A 17,881-nucleotide genomic window follows, 5' to 3' on the forward strand; every position below is an offset into this window, starting at 1 on the left:
AATACAACAATGTAAAAATACTTCACTACAAGTAAAATCTCACCTCAAACATTCCACTTATGTAAAAGTACTAGTCTAATCAGCTGTGTACTCTAAGACAGTTCACTCTAAAATCAAAAATACCAATCTTCCTCTTACCTGTAGTGCTGTTTATCAGTCTAGATTGTCTTGGTGTGAGTTGCAGAGTGTTTGAGATATCAGCTGTAAAGATGTCTGCCTTCTCTCCAACATAATGGAACTAGATGGCACTCAGCTTGTGGTGCTCAAAGTGCCAAATAAATACATCTGAAAAAGTCAACAGCAATGTCTCTTTCCAGAAATCATGACCCAGTTACTCAAGATAATCGTGATCGAGACCTTGTGGTGAGCAGTTTCATGTAGGAACAATTTTCTCTCTACCAAACTACACTTGCCAACCGTATCGGTGCGCAGAAGGACATGTGCATCTACTCATGGACGAGAGGCTCATGACAGTTCAGCAGCAGAGACAAACAGCAAAGAAATAAATCCATGCCATTATACAGCACTCATTCAGGGAGAAATTAATCAATCAATCAATTGACAGTTTAAAAAATACATATTAAGAATATTAAAACAGATAGCTGCTAGTTATAGGCTATATTGAAATGATATATTTTGAGTCATGGTTTAAAACTGCCCACTGAGCCAGCAAGTCTGATATTTAAAGGCAGGGTGTTATATATTTTTGGGGTGTAGCAGCTAAAGGGTTTTTGTAGTGACATCAGGAACAGATAAAAGAGCAGCTGTGGAGGATCTCAGGGTTCATGAAGGGACATAAGGTGATAGGCAGTCTATGATATAGAAAGGGGCGATGCTATTGAGAGTCTCAAAAACCAATAGAAGGATACTGGGAGCCAGTGCTCTAGGGTGTTCCAATAGTCAGGACGACTGGGAACAAAAGCATGAACAAGCTTCTCAGCATCTTGCTGGCTCAGTAGAGGTCATACCTTAGCTATACTGTGTAGATGATAAGATGCAAATGTTAAAGGATTAAAATGAGCTTTAAAATTGAGATCAGAATCTAAAATGACACAGAAGTTTCTTACTTGACTTTGTGTAACGGGAAAGTTGAGAAGTAAGAAAAAGGTTCTGCTGTAATCTTTGCTTTTTTGTAAAATGTGGTATATTTTTTATCTCTTTTGGCCCCAAAACATAATTTCACATGAGAAATTTAGAGGGGAAATGTCTCTTTGGTGAAACTGATTACAATTCCAAGATATTTAAAACATGAAACATTGTGCCTGGGGTCACAAGTCATAAAAATACCCGCAGTATTTTGTTAAATGTACTTCTGCATGTTGTACCACTACATGACTGTATTTCTTTGCACCCTGACATTTTTGCAGCCATGGTGATGTATTTCCTCCATGTACTGCTCCTAACTAACAGTATGCTACACCCACCAAAGCACAAAGACAACATCATGCCTCCAGCACATTAAAGTGACTCTAGAGTAAGTGACATGAATCCCTCCCCTCTTCCACTGCAGTCTGAAGGTCCTGATGACCTTGTACCATGTGTGCCTGTATCATATGCACAGATTCTTTGCAAGTTGTCATTATGTCTCTAATATCACTAAGACAGATTCCTCCAGGCCTGTATTTGTTGTGCCTGCTGCTCTACATAAGCAAGTAAAACTGATTCATTGTCCAAAAACAAGCCTTTCTTACAGTTGAATGAACCATATTTTTGCAGTCTGTGTTGTAGTTTTCCTTTGACTCTCTCACAGTAACTCCCACAGACTTGTTGGCTCTCGTGCAGCCCCCACAATCATGGCCATGTTTAGTTTTCGCAACCCTTGGCTGCAGGATTTGTCATATGAAAATGTGTATTTTTTAAAGAAATCTGACTGTTAGGTCAGGGTTTGCACAGCTGACGTCCAAATGCATAATTTTATAGCTTCATAGTTTGAAGATTTACATGTTTCTACAGAGCCAGCAAACTTTATGCTTGAGAACTCCCCATAAATCTTGGTTTATTCATTTTATAGAAGTTTACAGCCGAGGAAATCGAATGACCAGAATGCCAGATTGGCCCTCAAAGGCCTCGAGGGCCGTGTTTGGTGGGAATCAAACATTTGAGCAGGAGCAGGACCGCTAACCCTTGTGAAACGTCTGGGGTGTGCGTTGTGCATGGCTCAGTGAGTAGCTTTTTGTTGTTTCCTGATAGCTCTGTGCAGTAGGTCGGACTCTGACCCTGGCTACTGTGGGTGGGGAGAGTGGATAGACTGGGATGAATGGAGTTTATTCTTCTTTCCTCAACTCCTGATTTGTGACCATGAAGTGGAGGGCATGAGAAATATGAAGATGCTCCAAGCTGGTACAACACAAATCATTTCCCCTTTTTATGAATTCAGCAGCCCACAGAAATCCACTGGTCAAAAAAGCCGAAAACATAACAGTATGACGTTTGATAGTAATAAACATGGGGGCTTCTGATGTGAGGGTGGATTAACGGAGGCCTGCTGATGTGTAAATGAGCGTCTAATGGAATATCTTAAAAACAGGTTGGTCTGGACGCTCTGACGCACTCCTCCATTAATAAATGATTGATAAAGTCATAAATGACAGACTCATAGATAAGCCATAGGTTGAACCTCCTTTTTATAAGGTAGTGTGATAACAAGAACACCTTTCTGTGCAGTCCTCTTTCACTGAACCAGACCAGTTGAGAAGTAACAGATTTTGATATCTTCTAAAGTATACAGTGGCCATGAGTACAACTTTTGAGGTATTTGTGGTTTACTTGAGTACTTCACTTTCGGCGTCTTTATACTCCTGCTCCACTACATTTCAAGGGACATTTTATACTTTTTATTTGAGTTGTGTACTGTTTCTTTTGCAGCTGTTGCACCAGCCTACCTCCATATAAACTTTCCTAAACACACACCAATTTGTTGCAAGTTGTGAACTTACTGAGGTGAGATGAGGCGAGGCAGTAACCACCAAACGAGCAGAGGCGTATGATGTGTGTTGTCATCACAGGGTTAGTTGCCATTTTCTGTTGTACTGGTTAAATGACCACAGCACAAGTCGGTGTCCATTCTACTCTCATTGTATTTCTATGGGTTCATCATATTTCATTCCTTGATTTCTTGACTTGTAAAGATAGTTAGAGTGATTAAAAAAGTTCTTAAGGGTGCCAAGCAATGTATATTATTTGGAAAAAGTAGGCTGGAGTCTGACACAGGAGCTAAGCAATGTACCGCTGTGGATGGGGGTCAGCAACAACATGTATTTTAGCCTCCTAAAAAAAGTTCCACCTAAAAAAATCAATATCAGTTCAAGTGTACATTACACTGAGGGTATTTTCACTGCTTTACCTTTCTGTCAGACAGCTATTTACGACAGGAAAACCATTAATGGGTTCAGTTCCACCAGACTCAATTCACCAAACAGAAATTTTAGCTGAATGAACACAGGAGCTGCTGGTCTGCTGCTGCTTCGATCAATTAGTTTGTTTGTGTTATTGTGTGTCTTTGGTGAATCCAAACTCATCCCTTTAAACGCCAAAGTCACACAGTAACATGAACTGTTCAAGGCAGCAGTAGACCAGCAGCTCCTGTGTGCAGTGAGGTAAAATTACTGTTTTTATCAGTGGGGTGTTGCTTTGAAGAGAGCGATATAACAGCTTAATTTTCCCATCGGAAATCTCTGTCTAACATTAAGGTAAAGCAGTGAAAATACTCTCAATATAGTGTACACTTAAACTAGATTGCTTAGCTTCCATGTCAGACTATATCTCTACTGTTATATATTGTCTGTGGATAAATAGCTCACACAAGCCCACTTCAGAATAACTCTTTAGCCCCTAACCAGTGGTTCCTTGTGGCTTTGACATAAAGTCACATGGAAATGAATAACCATTATTTATTTATTTACATTTTAATTGTCATTAAGTGTCAGTGTCAGTGACAAAAATGTGTAGTCTACACATTGAATTTTTTTTTTTTAAACATTTCGTCAACTAAAATGTACATCTACAGCCTGGTGCCTTTTCCTCTGAAATATGCCAAACCTCGATAGCATTGGCTAGTCTTGAGTCTCCCTAATGGATTCCAACTTTTTAAAAAAGGACAAGTCTTGGAGACAAGTAGCAGTGCCCCCCCAGCAGGACAATTCACCACGCCACACCACAAAATTGCTCAGGAATGGCCCAGGGCACGTGACTGACAGCTCAAGGCGTCAACCTGGCCTCCAAATTCCCCAGATCCCAATCCGATTGAAGCTCCATTGGGCATGCCGGTACCTTACCTCCCAACCCACAGGACTCAAAGGATCTGTCCACTATGCCAACACAGGAAACCCCCAGAGGTCCTGTCTCCATGCCTCGACAGGTCAGAGGCCCCACCATAGATCGGACTGGGCTCTCATAGATTGGACCTCTGGGGCACCGATTTGTCCCACAGATGCTTGATCATTTTGGGAACTGGGGAATTTGAAAGCGAGGTTGATGCCCTGAGCTCTTTGTCACATTCCTTGGACCATTCCTGAGCAGTTTTTGCAGTGTGGCGGGGTACTTGGTATCACAGTGTTTAGATGGGTGGAGTAGGTAAGGTAAGTGGTATCAGAATCAGAATCAGAATCAGAATCAGAAATACTTTATTGATCCCCGAGGGGAAATTATTTATGTTACAGGTGCTCCTTGCAAGAGAGGAAAGATACATGAAAATATAAGAAATTTAAACAATAGTATTAACAAATATATAGTTAAATAAACAGGAATTATTAACAAACATAAACGTAAATAAATAAATATATATATATATATATATATATATATATATATATACAGTACAGGCCAAAAGTTTGGACACACCTTCTCATTCAATGCGTTTTCTTTATTTCCATGACTATTTACATTGTAGATTCTCACTGAAGGCATCAAAACTATGAATGAACACATGTGGAGTTATGTACTTAACAAAAAAAGGTGAAATAACTGAAAACATGTTTTATATTCTAGTTTCTTCAAAATAGCCACCCTTTGCTCTGATTACTGCTTTGCACACTCTTGGCATTCTCTCGCTGAGCTTCAAGAGGTAGTCACCTGAAATGGTTTCCACTTCACAGGTGTGCCTTATCAGGGTTAATTAGTGGAATTTCTTGCTTTATCAATGGGGTTGGGACCATCAGTTGTGTTGTGCAGAAGTCAGGTTAATACACAGCCGACAGCCCTATTGGACAACTGTTAAAATTCATATTATGGCAAGAACCAAACAGCTAACTAAAGAAAAATGAGTGGCCATCATTACTTTAAGAAATGAAGGTCAGTCAGTCCAGAAAATTGCAAAAACTTTAAATGTGTCCCCAAGTGGAGTCGCAAAAACCATCAAGCGCTACAACGAAACTGGCACACGTGAGGACCGACCCAGGAAAGGAAGACCAAGAGTCACCTCTGCTTCTGAGGATAAGTTCATCCGAGTCACCAGCCTCAGAAATCGCAAGTTAACAGCAGCTCAGATCAGAGACCAGATGAATGCCACACAGAGTTCTAGCAGCAGACCCATCTCTAGAACAACTGTTAAGAGGAGACTGCGCCAATCAGGCCTTCATGGTCAAATAGCTGCTAGGAAACCACTGCTAAGGAGAGGCAACAAGCAGAAGAGATTTGTTTGGGCCAAGAAACACAAGGAATGGACATTAGACCAGTGGAAATCTGTGCTTTGGTCTGATGAGTCCAAATTTGAGATCTTTGGTTCCAACCGCCGTGTCTTTGTGAGACGCAGAAAAGGTGAACGGATGGATTCCACATGCCTGGTTCCCACTGTGAAGCATGGAGGAGGAGATGTGATGGTGTGGGGGTGTTTTGGTGGTGACACTGTTGGGGATTTATTCAAAATTGAAGGCACACTGAACCAGCATGGCTACCACAGCATCCTGCAGCGACATGCCATCCCATCCGCTTTGCGTTTAGTTGGACGATCATTTATTTTTCAACAGGACAATGACCCCAAACACACCTCCAGGCTGTGTAAGGGCTATTTGACCAAGAAGGAGAGTGATGGAGTGCTGCGGCAGATGACCTGGCCTCCACAGTCACCGGACCTGAACCCAATCGAGATGGTTTGGGGTGAGCTGGACCGCAGAGTGAAGGCAAAGGGGCCAACAAGTGCTAAACACCTCTGGGAACTCCTTCAAGACTGTTGGAAAACCATTTCAGGTGACTACCTCTTGAAGCTCATGGAGAGAATGCCAAGAGTGTGCAAAGCAGTAATCAGAGCAAAGGGTGGCTATTTTGAAGAAACTAGAATATAAAACATGTTTTCAGTTATTTCACCTTTTTTTGTTAAGTACATAACTCCACATGTGTTCATTCATAGTTTTGATGCCTTCAGTGAGAATCTACAATGTAAATAGTCATGAAAATAAAGAAAACGCATTGAATGAGAAGGTGTGTCCAAACTTTTGGCCTGTACTGTATATATATATATATATATATATATATATATATATATATATATATATATATATATATATTGTAAACAAAATTTACACAAACAGAATATATACAGTCAGGGTGAATGGGGTTATTGCACAAGTTAAATTAAGTTATTGCAGTGTGTGAAAGTCTCAGGGCCACTCAGAGGGAGGAGTTGTACAGTTTGATGGCCACAGGCAGGAATGATTTCCTGTGGCGCTCAGTGGTACATCTTGGTGGTATGAGTCTCCCACTGAAAGTACTCTTGTGCCTGACCAGCACATGGTGGAGTGGGTGTGAGACATTGTCCAAGACAGTTCGTAGCTTAGACAGCATCCTCCTCTCTGACACCACCATCAGAGAGTCACACTCCGTTCCCACAACGTCACTGGCCTTGCGGATCAGTTTGTTGAGTCTGTTGGCGTCCGCCACCCTCAGCCTGCTGCCCCAGCACACAACAGCATAGAGGATAGCACTGGCCACCACAGACTCATAGAAAATCCTCAGCATAGTCCGGCAGATGTTGAAGGACCTCAGTCGCCTCAGAAAATAGAGACGGCTCTGGCCCTTCCTGTAGAGAGCGTTAGTGTTCTTAATCCAGTCCAGTTTACTGTCAATGTGTACCCCCAGGTACTTATAGTCCTCTACAATGTCCACACTGACCCCTTGGATGGAAACAGGGGTAACCGGTGTCTTGGTCCTCCTCAGATCCACAGCCAGTTCCTTTGTCTTTGCCACGTTGAGCTGCAGATGGTTCTGCTCACACCATGTGACAAAGTTATCCACAACAGCCCTGTGCTCATCCTCATCACCCTTGGTTATACATCCAACTATAGCAGAGTCATCAGAAAACCTCTGAAGATGACAAGACTCTGTCTGGTAGCTGAAGTCCGTGGTGTAGAGGGTGAAGAGGAAGGGAGAGAGGACAGTCCCCTGCGGGGCCCCGGTATTGCTGACCACTCGGTCTGACACACAGCGTTGCAAGCGCACATACTGTGGTATCCACATGAATGCCAGGACCAAAAGTTTCCCTGCAGAACATTGCATTGTAATGAAATGATCGATGTTATTCACTTCACCTGTCAGTGGTTTTAATGTTTTGGCTGATCAGTGTATGTACATCATTATAAATCTGCACCTTGGAGCTCAAACATCCAAGTGAAGTAAGTGAAGCACATTTTTGAGTGGACTGTGACTTTAAAGTTAAAACATAATAAACCAACAGATATACAGTTTTCTTACTGAAGAAGTATCTTCTAGGATGAGATGTGTGAGTGTTGAGCAGCACTGCCTGTGCTGTGTGTGCTGATAAGTCATGCTGAAGTGAGGGCGGGCTGAGTCAACCTGCCACTCCCCGCTCAGGCCTTCACGGGCGCGCGCCTCTGCTTCTGCGCGCGCTGTCACGCTTTACTACCAACGGGTTCGGAATTCCAGGGAGGAAGTCGCCGAGATTGGGAAACGAACAACTCCGAAGATCCCTGAAAACTAACCTGGATACGAGAAGAAACCAGAACACGGGCATTCCTCACCGGGGAACAGTAGGAACAGCCAACTTTGGACTATGGACTAGAGGCGCCGGGTCGCAGCAGATGGAGGCGGCGAGAAGTTTGGTGTTTGTCGGGGCCGTGCTGCTCGGAGTGACGGGCGCGTTGGCCAGAGAAGGTGGGTAACTTTCACAGCTTTTCTCGCCTTTAAAGCCTCCACTTCCAACAAAGTAGACACTCTGTATATATGGAATATAAAAGTGGAGTAAGTGTGTTGTGTTTGGGTGAATGTTCGAGTTTCGGCTCGGTCCATATTTCAAGCTAGGAGCACATTCCTGCGCGAGCCCTCGTCCTGTCTCAGTCCCCGCTGAGGCTCGTGGGATTTATGAAGCGCTGATACGGAGAAAAATCACACCTGTCACAAAGTAGCCTCAGCACAGATTTACTGTTTGGACCCAAACATTTTTGTTGCGCACACAAACAGTGCTGGGACATAGTAGCAGCAGTAGCAGTGAAACAGGTGAGAAATATGAGAACCTGCTTTGCAGCTTGGGGACAGATACATAGAGACTCTGGCTGACTGGTGTGTGCAGGCGGACGTTAGGCTGGCTGGCTGTACGCGTAAACAAAAACAAACCAACAATCACAGACAGCGCATTGTGTGCCAGGGATCATGACGATGTCAATTATTCACTTCTGGCTCTAAAGAGGACATTGTCTGATAGAGGGCCACTTGTCACACTTGGAGCTTGAGTGCATGCCAGTAAAACAAGAGCTAACTGAAAGTGCAAACAAGTGCATAGTTGCAACATAGTCCTACAATGTTTTACCCCTTTTTAAATTTTTAATATACATATGATAATGCAAAGCAAGAGAGCATTTAATAAAGTGTTTGCATAATACAAGTTGCTTGTTTAAGTTGGAAAAATGGAAGGAAATCATTTCCAACATTCTTTTATTGATCAAACTGAACATTGACATGAACGCAAGATGCACCAAACTAGGGCTGCAACAAGATTTTCACGGTACAATAACTGTCTCCTAAAGTATTGCAGTTTCACAGTATTACAGAATCTATATTATTAGCAGTCAGAATTACCCTTAAAAAGGCAAAAGCAATGTACACAGTATGAGAACCATCAACTTTTATATCATAGTATACCTTAAAACCAGTATATCGCTGCAACCCTGCACCAAACATGAATGGATTACTGAAGGGGCCTACTGGTTACAAGCCCAGAGGCACAACATGTGAGGGAGCCCCCTGACCTTCACTTGAAATATGTCAAATGTCAAATTAATAGGCACCAACCACAGTGAGACTCAAAATGACCACCAGGAGACACGTAAGACTGCAAATAAATGCAAATGAATCACAAAGAGATACAAAAAACCACAAGAAGACAAAAAATGACCTAAAAAGACACAAACATACCTGAAAAAGTCACAAATTTACCTCCATAAGACACAGAATTACCTCCAAGACACCCAGACGACTATAAAAAAGACCCAAAACACCCACAAGAAGACACAAAATGACTTTAAAAGACACATATTTATCTCAAAGAGACACAAAATTACCTCATAGACACACAGATGACTATGAAAAAGACCAAAAATAACCACAAGGAGACACAAAAGGACCTAAAAACACAAATGTACGTCAAAGAGACACAACATTACCTCCATAACACAGAATTACCTCAAAGACACCCAGACGACCTTATAAAAGACCAAAAACAACCACGGGGAAACACAAAATGACCTAAAAGACACAAACTCCTCTCATAGAGACACAAAATTAGCTCCATAAGACACAGACTTACCTCAAAGACACCAAGACTACTATAAAAAAGACCAAAACAACCACAAGGAGACATAAAACGACCTAAAAATACAAAAACTTACCTCAAAGAGACACAAAATGACCTCAGTAAGACACATAATTGCCTCAAAGACACTTAGGCGACTACAAAAAAAGACCCAAAACAACCACAAGACTACAAAGAGATACCAAATAACCAAGAAAAAGACACAAAATTACCTCTAAGAATGCAGAACAACTACAAAGAGACGCAAAACCTCCATAAAGTCTGTCTGTCTCGCTTTATGTAGATGAGGTGGTGGGGCTTTTTGCATATCTGTGCCCAGGGGCCTATTGTCTCAGTCCATCTGTGCAAAAAAAAAAAAAAAAAGGGATAGCTACATTTTGAAGTTTCCTACTGATACTCTCTTTTGACTAACTAAAAAAATCCTAGAGTGCAATGTTGCCATCTTTCAAGATGTGTTCATCGTGTTAAAACAAACCGATAAATTGTTGAGCAGCTCAAATTTGCATGTGGGATTTTGTTTCATTTAGAAGATATTTTTTAACATTTAAAGACAAAACACTTCATCTCATACATGAATATTTGCAGCTCTAGTTTGTAATGGCGCTCGCATTGGCCCAAATATCAATAGAGATCTATTTTAAGTGGAGTCATCAATAAATTTAAAAGCATTTAATGTCGCAAGCTAACGGCAGAAATATTGACATCAATAACTCCTCCCAGTGCAATCTTTATTGAACTTCATCAACATGCCCTGGTTAGGAAATAGGTCAGTGCATGTCCTTTATCACTACATTTTAGTTTTGGATGAAATTTCTACAGAGGAACAATTCATTCAAGTCCTGTTTACACTTTACTGACTCGACTGATGTGAGTGAAAATATCAGAGTGAAGCGTCTTTGTCTTTTATTAGCTGCTACCCCCACTACGACTACACATACAAACAAAGCCAATAGTCACAGGTGAAGTGATTTCCAAACACAACAGCATTGTTGGTGGGAACAGGTTGGTGCACTTCGCTCCACAGTGTGTCGATCTCTGAAGCATCAGCTCAGCGTGAGCACCGTGATTGGTCCGCAACAGCTGAATTAAGCAACGCATCATGCACAGGCCTTTCTTTCTGTCTTACTTAAGTATTGTTTTGTCTACACGCACACACACACACACACACACACACACACACACACACCCATACACACATCCTGTGGCTAACCAGCGTATGATTCCAAAGGTCAGCAGTTGCGATTGGTGTTCTTCCTTCAGTGGACCAAATGAATTATTCCAACAACCTGCTGCTCCTGTGTGAGAACATATTGTGTGTGTGTGTGTGTGTGTGTGTGTGGTTGGTGGCCTCAATATCCACAGAGTTCATATCCTTGTCACACTCCAGTGCACCCATTGAGCGAAACTCACTGTGAAGTGATTAAGTCCCACTGAATCGCCCTCAGTGGCAGGTTAGCTCAGCCGGCCATGACTCACCAGTCTCGTCTGCATGTTAGTGATCTAACTCACTGTGAGCAGAGGAAGGGGCCGTTGGTGGCCCTCAAGCCTCTGAGGAAACTTTCAGCACCTTCTTGTTTGCTTTTCTCGGGTTTAAGTTACACACCTGACAGATCTGTACAAGGAAATCACAGATTTAAAATAAACCACAGCTGCCTTCTTAGGAAGTGAACTATTTCCTTATAATAAAAATAGTCTTGATCATTTCGGTTTCAGTGCACATCCTCTGTAGAGACCAACTCTAAACTCAGGATCTGTGTTTAGGAGGAAAATATTGTTGGTTGTGTTTGCATCCTCTATCAGTGTAATACTTTCTGGTCATTAGAATTGGACAATAATGCAGAAATAGAAACACCCTGGTGGCCGAGGGTGTTAAGATGCTGGCAGTGTGCCTCATATGAGTCAGACTGGGGGTCTTTGTTGCTTATTTCCTGTCACCTCTCTATTGTTGCTGTAAAAACCGAAGACAAAAATGCCAGAAAAATAATTTAAAAGGTAATGATCATCTCAGTTCAGTATTGCCATTGATCCTTTTCGTAGAATTATATATTATTAAAATAATAATAGAGAGCTATTTTGGTACTTCAGTGTGTTGATACCACTTTTCAGTAATGCATATTTCATTTAGTATTATTACTTGCTACTAACAGCTCTATTATAGGTCAAATTTGATCAGTTTCATACCGGGTAGTGTATAAAGAGACATGGGTTTCTCACCATTAATAACAATTGATAATATTAATAGTATTAAATCTATCAATAAAAACAATTTAGGTGTCTGCAGCATTTTTTCCCCCCAGAGGAAGTAGTCAAATGGTCTGTTATACCATTGTTACAAACCCATTATAAATGGTGCCTCACTAATACTGAGTCAGTGTTACCAGTCTGTTGTTGTAGAATAAGAACTAAAGCTAATGCAATTAAAAAATTGGCACAGAATTACACCTAAAACATATTTGAAATATCTTCTATTGCACTTAGTATCACTTTAGAATTTATTGCAATAAATATAGACTGCAATGCTGTAAATTAATTCTGTGTGTAGGGTTGCAACAGTATGAGATTTTTATGGTACAATAACTGTCCCCCCCCCCAATATTATAGATAAGTAAACAAGTTTTTAGCACAGTATACCTTGAAACTGGTATATCACTGCAACCGTTGTGCGTAATGAATATTGTGATTATTCAGCCTTGGTCTGGGCTAGTACCAGTACCAGTACCAGTATTTCTAGTTCATAGAGCAGCAGCGATTAATTGATTAGTTGTCAACTGTTAATTGCCAACTAATTTAGTTATCGATTTGAGTGATTTTTTTTTCTTAGGAAATACATCAATGTTCACTGATTCCAGCTTCTTAAATAATATGTTTTTCTGGTTTCGTTCCTCCTCTATGACAGTAAACGGAATATCTTTGAGTTGTGGACAATTTTTTTTTTTTACCATTTTCTGCCATTTAATAGACCAAACAATGAATCCATTAATTGAAAAAAAAAAAAAATCAACAGATTACTCGACAATAAAAATAAATGTTAGTTGCAGTCCTGTCTATTAGTAAAATTAAATAACATTGGTAGATTAGACATTCAGGTTATATATTATAATCTATTACCTGAGTTGATAGGTTATAGATTCACATTATATAACGTATAACTTGCATCATGACACAAAACCTGGTTCTTGAATCATACAGTAAAATTTCCCTCAGAAAAAAAACATTGTGTACTTGCAGGCTGCATGATGATTCAGTTTAACTTTCATTATCACACAGACCAGTGTGATGAGCATCTGCTACGTAAATTAGCATCTGATTATCCACACTTCAACAGAGTGATTGGTATCAGAGGATTTCTTAAGTTTTTGCACAATATCACCCCGTCTTTACACCGCCTTAGATTCATGACCTTTTAATCATTAACTGGCTTTTTGTCTGAACTGTTCATGTTCACTTCTTCCCCTTTAAATGAACTGTATTTAAATGCAGCTGCAGATGCTTTTTAAACTGCAGTAAACATGTAAAAAAAAAAAAAAAAAAGTATGCAGGAGATATTGTGATGCAGGGGTGTTTGTGTACGTGTTTGTGATTATAGTCGAAGCATGACACGCTGAACGAGTGAGGAGCTCATGTGTGTGGCTCCAGTACAGTACGGATCCTGTTCTGCTTGTCTGTTGAGCAATACCTGTTTTTTCTTCCTGGGCCGTAGCATGAAAGGGAAGAAAGAATGCGTTCAGGGAGGTTGGGAGAAATGTGAAGTTTATGCAAGACACGCTAGGATTAGCATTGTGTTGGAATCAGGAGTGACATGTTAAATCTGAGGGATAATAAACTGACAGGAGAGAAAGTCCTTTTGGATCAGCTCGTTGTGTTTGTGTTGAGCTTTGAAGGGATCTGATCCATTAGAGGAGAGTCCAGGCCAGACTGTGGATCCTGTTGACTGTTCTGGTGTGTCGCTCTGCAGGCTTTTCCACCATGATTCAGTCCAGCTCTTGCAGTAGCATCGCTGCCACTGTGTTTCTGTCAGTCAAGCTCACACACACACAGGTAAACACAAGCGCACACTCCCTGTGCTAACTGGCACGCTGCCACACACAGGTGTGGCTTCAAGCTGGCTTTCAGTTTACAGACAGTCACAGCCAGTTTACGGTCACCACATCCTCTCCTGTAGGGAGCCAGATTAGGTCTCACATCAAGTCAGTAATAAATCTTATAAGTAGGTATGGGACAATTATTATGCCTTTGAATGGTGTTACAGTGGTGATAACATGATGGTTTTTTGTCCAGTGCCTTGAGTGTTGTGTTGTTTTTCCAGGTTGTAACCAGCTTGTAATGCAGTAAGAAATACGTGAAAAAATCATTGAGTGCATGTATATTTTTGCCGCGTCTAAGGGGAGCTGGTTTGGAATACCTGAAGTTCCTTAGATTGAATTTTACAGTTTTACACACCGGCTTCACATTTCTTAAAGGTCAGCTGTGAATTGATAGTAGCTCCTAGATATTTAAGATGTGACATAGTCTGGATCCCTTCTCCTTTTACCACAATATTTGGCTGACTCTGACTTTTCCTACTATAAAAATACATACAAGGAGTTTTACTTACATTGTGTCAGGCGAGACTCGTAGAGCCAGCTTTAAAACTCTGAAATCTTAGTATATAATCTAAATTACCAGTTATCCATGCAATACAAAAAAATAGTATAAATATTAATATTACATATATATCTTAATCAGCTTGTCCTGCCGTCTTTTTATATTTGAATAATTGAACATATGAAAAACACAAAATATGAATATACGTAATTCTTCCAGTGTATGTATGTGTGTACACCCACATACCGATAAATTAATAACTACTTATTTACATATTAATACATTGTTATTGAAATTCAAACCTAATATGCTTTCTCACCTCTGCACAGTTGACCAATCACTGCACACACCTTGGAAAATTACATTATATGATCCAACCAAAGTGTCTGTCAGATAGTCTGAATACCCCTCACGTTTTTGACATCAGGATTTCTGCAACTGTCAAAGAACTGACAACCCAACATTCACACCTGCTTCATGCTGTGATTGGTCAGCTGTGCAAAGGTGAAAAAGCAAGCAAGGTTTGAATTTCTCTGTTAAACTGAGATTACATTAGCTGTAGTGTCCCTTGTGTGAGGTTTGTGCACCAAAAAATGACTTCATCTTGTCTTTCCTGTTGACTGTGAAAGCTCTTAAAGTTGTCGTGGCGCTTGGCTGTGCACCTCTGAATTTTGTTACTAGTACCTTCTGTGCACGCTGGGCCTTTCAGTTAAACAGGGACACCTTCAAATGAGACTGGCTGGGAGGGTTTTGCCACAGGGACAGTCAAATGGCTTAAAATTTTACAGTCACAGGGTGCGTAAGAACATGAGAGATTGTAAGTGGTAGAAAGAAAGTGAGATACTTCCAATTTGGAGTTAAGTTACAGTAATACTTAGAGTACATAACTGCCATTATTTGGTTGTGTGTTGGTGTTTACCACAGTTGCCAGGCGACCTACTTATCTGGTGATGTTCTTCTGCCAACACCAGTTGACTTCTTGCTTGTCCACAAAATATTTTGTTGTACGCTGCTTGTCATTTGGAGGATATTGCAGTGAACAGTGCACCTCTGTGCATGCTTGTAGCTTGCGCACCATCTACAGAGGCCCACGTCACGCTGTCTTGTGTGAACATAAACAAAACTTAAAGCTGTTTTCATTCTTTCCACAACTACCTCTGTCTCTTATTTGTGTACAAACATGCGCAACACTATGTCTTCCAGGAGAGACAGTCTGAAACTGTGTGCTGCTGTTACCCCATATTCAAACATTCATTATTATATACATCAATATTTAAACATTTAGCATCTCCCTGCTCTCTGTGACGGCAAACTTTTCACCCCACCTTTGAGTTAAGTTGTTCAGATAACTATAAAGACATTTGCCTTCTGATGAGGCTCGGCAATTTGTTGTACAAATCACTTTCTTGTCCTACTTTTCAAGTTCCTGTGATGCATTAAAATCTGTCTCTGCATTTACACGAGAGCACTGAATAAGATCAAAATAACTGCTGGGTTGCTCTAAATGCCAGGAAATGGGCTCTCACTGAATAAATTAAGAAAAATGTTAAAAGCTGGTATGTCAGAAGCCTCACTGAACACAGAAGGACTTGACTGTGAGCTAGTAAATGATCAAAATGTGGACAAAAGGCAGGAAATTCTCTTGTTAACCACAGACACACCTGACCAGTGAAAGTTTCAAGGGCCAAGTTGCCACAGTACGCTGCGCAGAACCAGCACTAACATGTTTAACTCTGTGTGTGTGTGTGCTTGGATGTCAGTGGCGGTCATTAGTTGTGTGTGTTGACTGGGTGACCTTCTGGACACTGAGACTGTCTTGTGACCTGCAGGGTCACAGGTTGCTTACATGTCTTTGAGCAAGACTCTGAACTACAACCCGGTCCCTTCCCGACCCCCTCGCTGCTGAAACACATGCATGTGTGTCATCTTTTAGATATGCAAAGACACACATTCCTGTGAAATGACACTTTCCAGAGTCCAAAAAGAATTGGGCAACGACTCATGCACTCACAGAGAAACTGACAGGAAGAAATGAATGGGAGAAGAGAAGGGAAATTTTGAGTGAACTTGGCTCTGGGAGCAGGTACAGAAGAAGTCCTGAGTGAATTAAAAAAGAGGAAGGTGGTGATAGTGACATGGCAGTGAGCAGATAAAGCAAAGTAAATGATAAAAGAGGGAGTATTTTAGGCCACGGGGATGGAGGGGTGGGCAGCTCCTAAAGCAAAGTAAATGATAAAAGAGGGAGTATTTTAGGCCACGGGGATGGAGGGGTGGGCAGCTCTTCACAAGGCCACGCATGCACACACACACAGCCGTTGCTGAGAGACTTTTGGAGAGCAAACAATGAGGGAGTAAAAGGGGAGGAAGCTGAGAACTGGCTTTATACACACTTTTTTAGAAATGGAAAATCTGCTCTGTTGTGCTCTCTGTTACGGCACATTTACCTAATCCCCTGAGTTGGAGCTGTCTGTGTTGTTTGTGCATGTGTGTGCGGCAGTTTGTGGTGATCACAGAGTTTCAAGGAGCCGGTTTTTGTTTCTGTTTAGATATTCTGTCCTATTAAAAATGATTTAAATGCTGGAGAATAAAAACACGACTCCCCTTTTGGCTTGGCATGTGAAACTATTTTCCATGATGACATCACTGAAGGAGGCAGTGATTAGTCATTTGATTTGATATTTGACACAAGCTGCGACGACTGGGTGTGTATTTTTGGCCGCCGCTCCATTAATCATAGATCCATTTGCCGCAGTAGCTGTCAGATTTTAATGTGGACTTTATTTACGCTTTATGACCCAGTATGTCTTTACAGGAGTCAAGTTCTGAGTATGCAGCCATCACCAGGAAACACGTGGCGGACGCACATACATGATAAAAAACTGTCTTGAGCACATATCTGCTGAACGTTGTTAAACCTCAGTGTATCATGAAAATCTCCCTCCCGTCTGCCAGCACTTCCTGTTCCTGCGATGATGTATATGAACCCCTTCAGCCGTCTTTTCCAAAAGGAGGGACAGAGATAGGACGGGGGGGGGGGGGGGGGGGGGGGGGGGGGGGGGGGGTGGCTCAATCAGTAAAAGTGGGTTGACTATTGAAGGGCTGTTGGAGGGGAGCCAGAGGAAGTCATTTATAACCTCAGCAGAGGAGGGACTGTCCACTGTGTGACTGCCTGCTAAAGCACGGGAGCTATGTGTGTGCGAGAGCCCCCGTGAATTGGAGCGCTGCATGACCCTGAATGTAATGCTGTGTGTGACCCACTGTGGGGAATCTGTGCTCTTTGCTGCCAGTGGAAACTATATCATAGACACCAAGAGACAAGACTGAGGCGTAGCGCATATGGTTTGTGTTTTATCCAGTCAAGGCCACTTGTGAAAAGTTACCAAGTCAAAATATGTGAAGTCCAAGCACTTACAGTCAGAGCATTAGTTGGAGTTTTCAACATATAACACAAAGTCCCCTGCCTGTAACTATAAATGTGCAACACTCTGTCTTACTGTAGGTGCAAGAGAACGAAGTTTGAAGCCATTTAAGAAGCAGAAA

General features: G+C 41.4%; 1 protein-coding gene across 2 annotated transcripts in view; it reads left to right on the forward strand.

The window, feature by feature from the left end:
• Positions 1-7,845: 7,845 nt before the first annotated feature.
• The window catches only part of erbb2 (erb-b2 receptor tyrosine kinase 2), a 32,355-nt gene continuing 22,319 nt past the window's right edge, over positions 7,846-17,881 (forward strand). For both annotated transcript variants that reach the window (XM_033611710.2, XM_033611711.2), the window contains exon 1: positions 7,846-8,103. In XM_033611710.2, the coding sequence (XP_033467601.1) occupies positions 8,031-8,103 (73 nt within the window). In that variant the 5' untranslated portion in view covers positions 7,846-8,030. The remainder of the gene's footprint in view (positions 8,104-17,881) is intronic.

Source organism: Epinephelus lanceolatus, chromosome 21 (genome assembly GCF_041903045.1).
Source record: "Epinephelus lanceolatus isolate andai-2023 chromosome 21, ASM4190304v1, whole genome shotgun sequence".
Classification (NCBI taxonomy): domain Eukaryota; kingdom Metazoa; phylum Chordata; class Actinopteri; order Perciformes; family Serranidae; genus Epinephelus; species Epinephelus lanceolatus.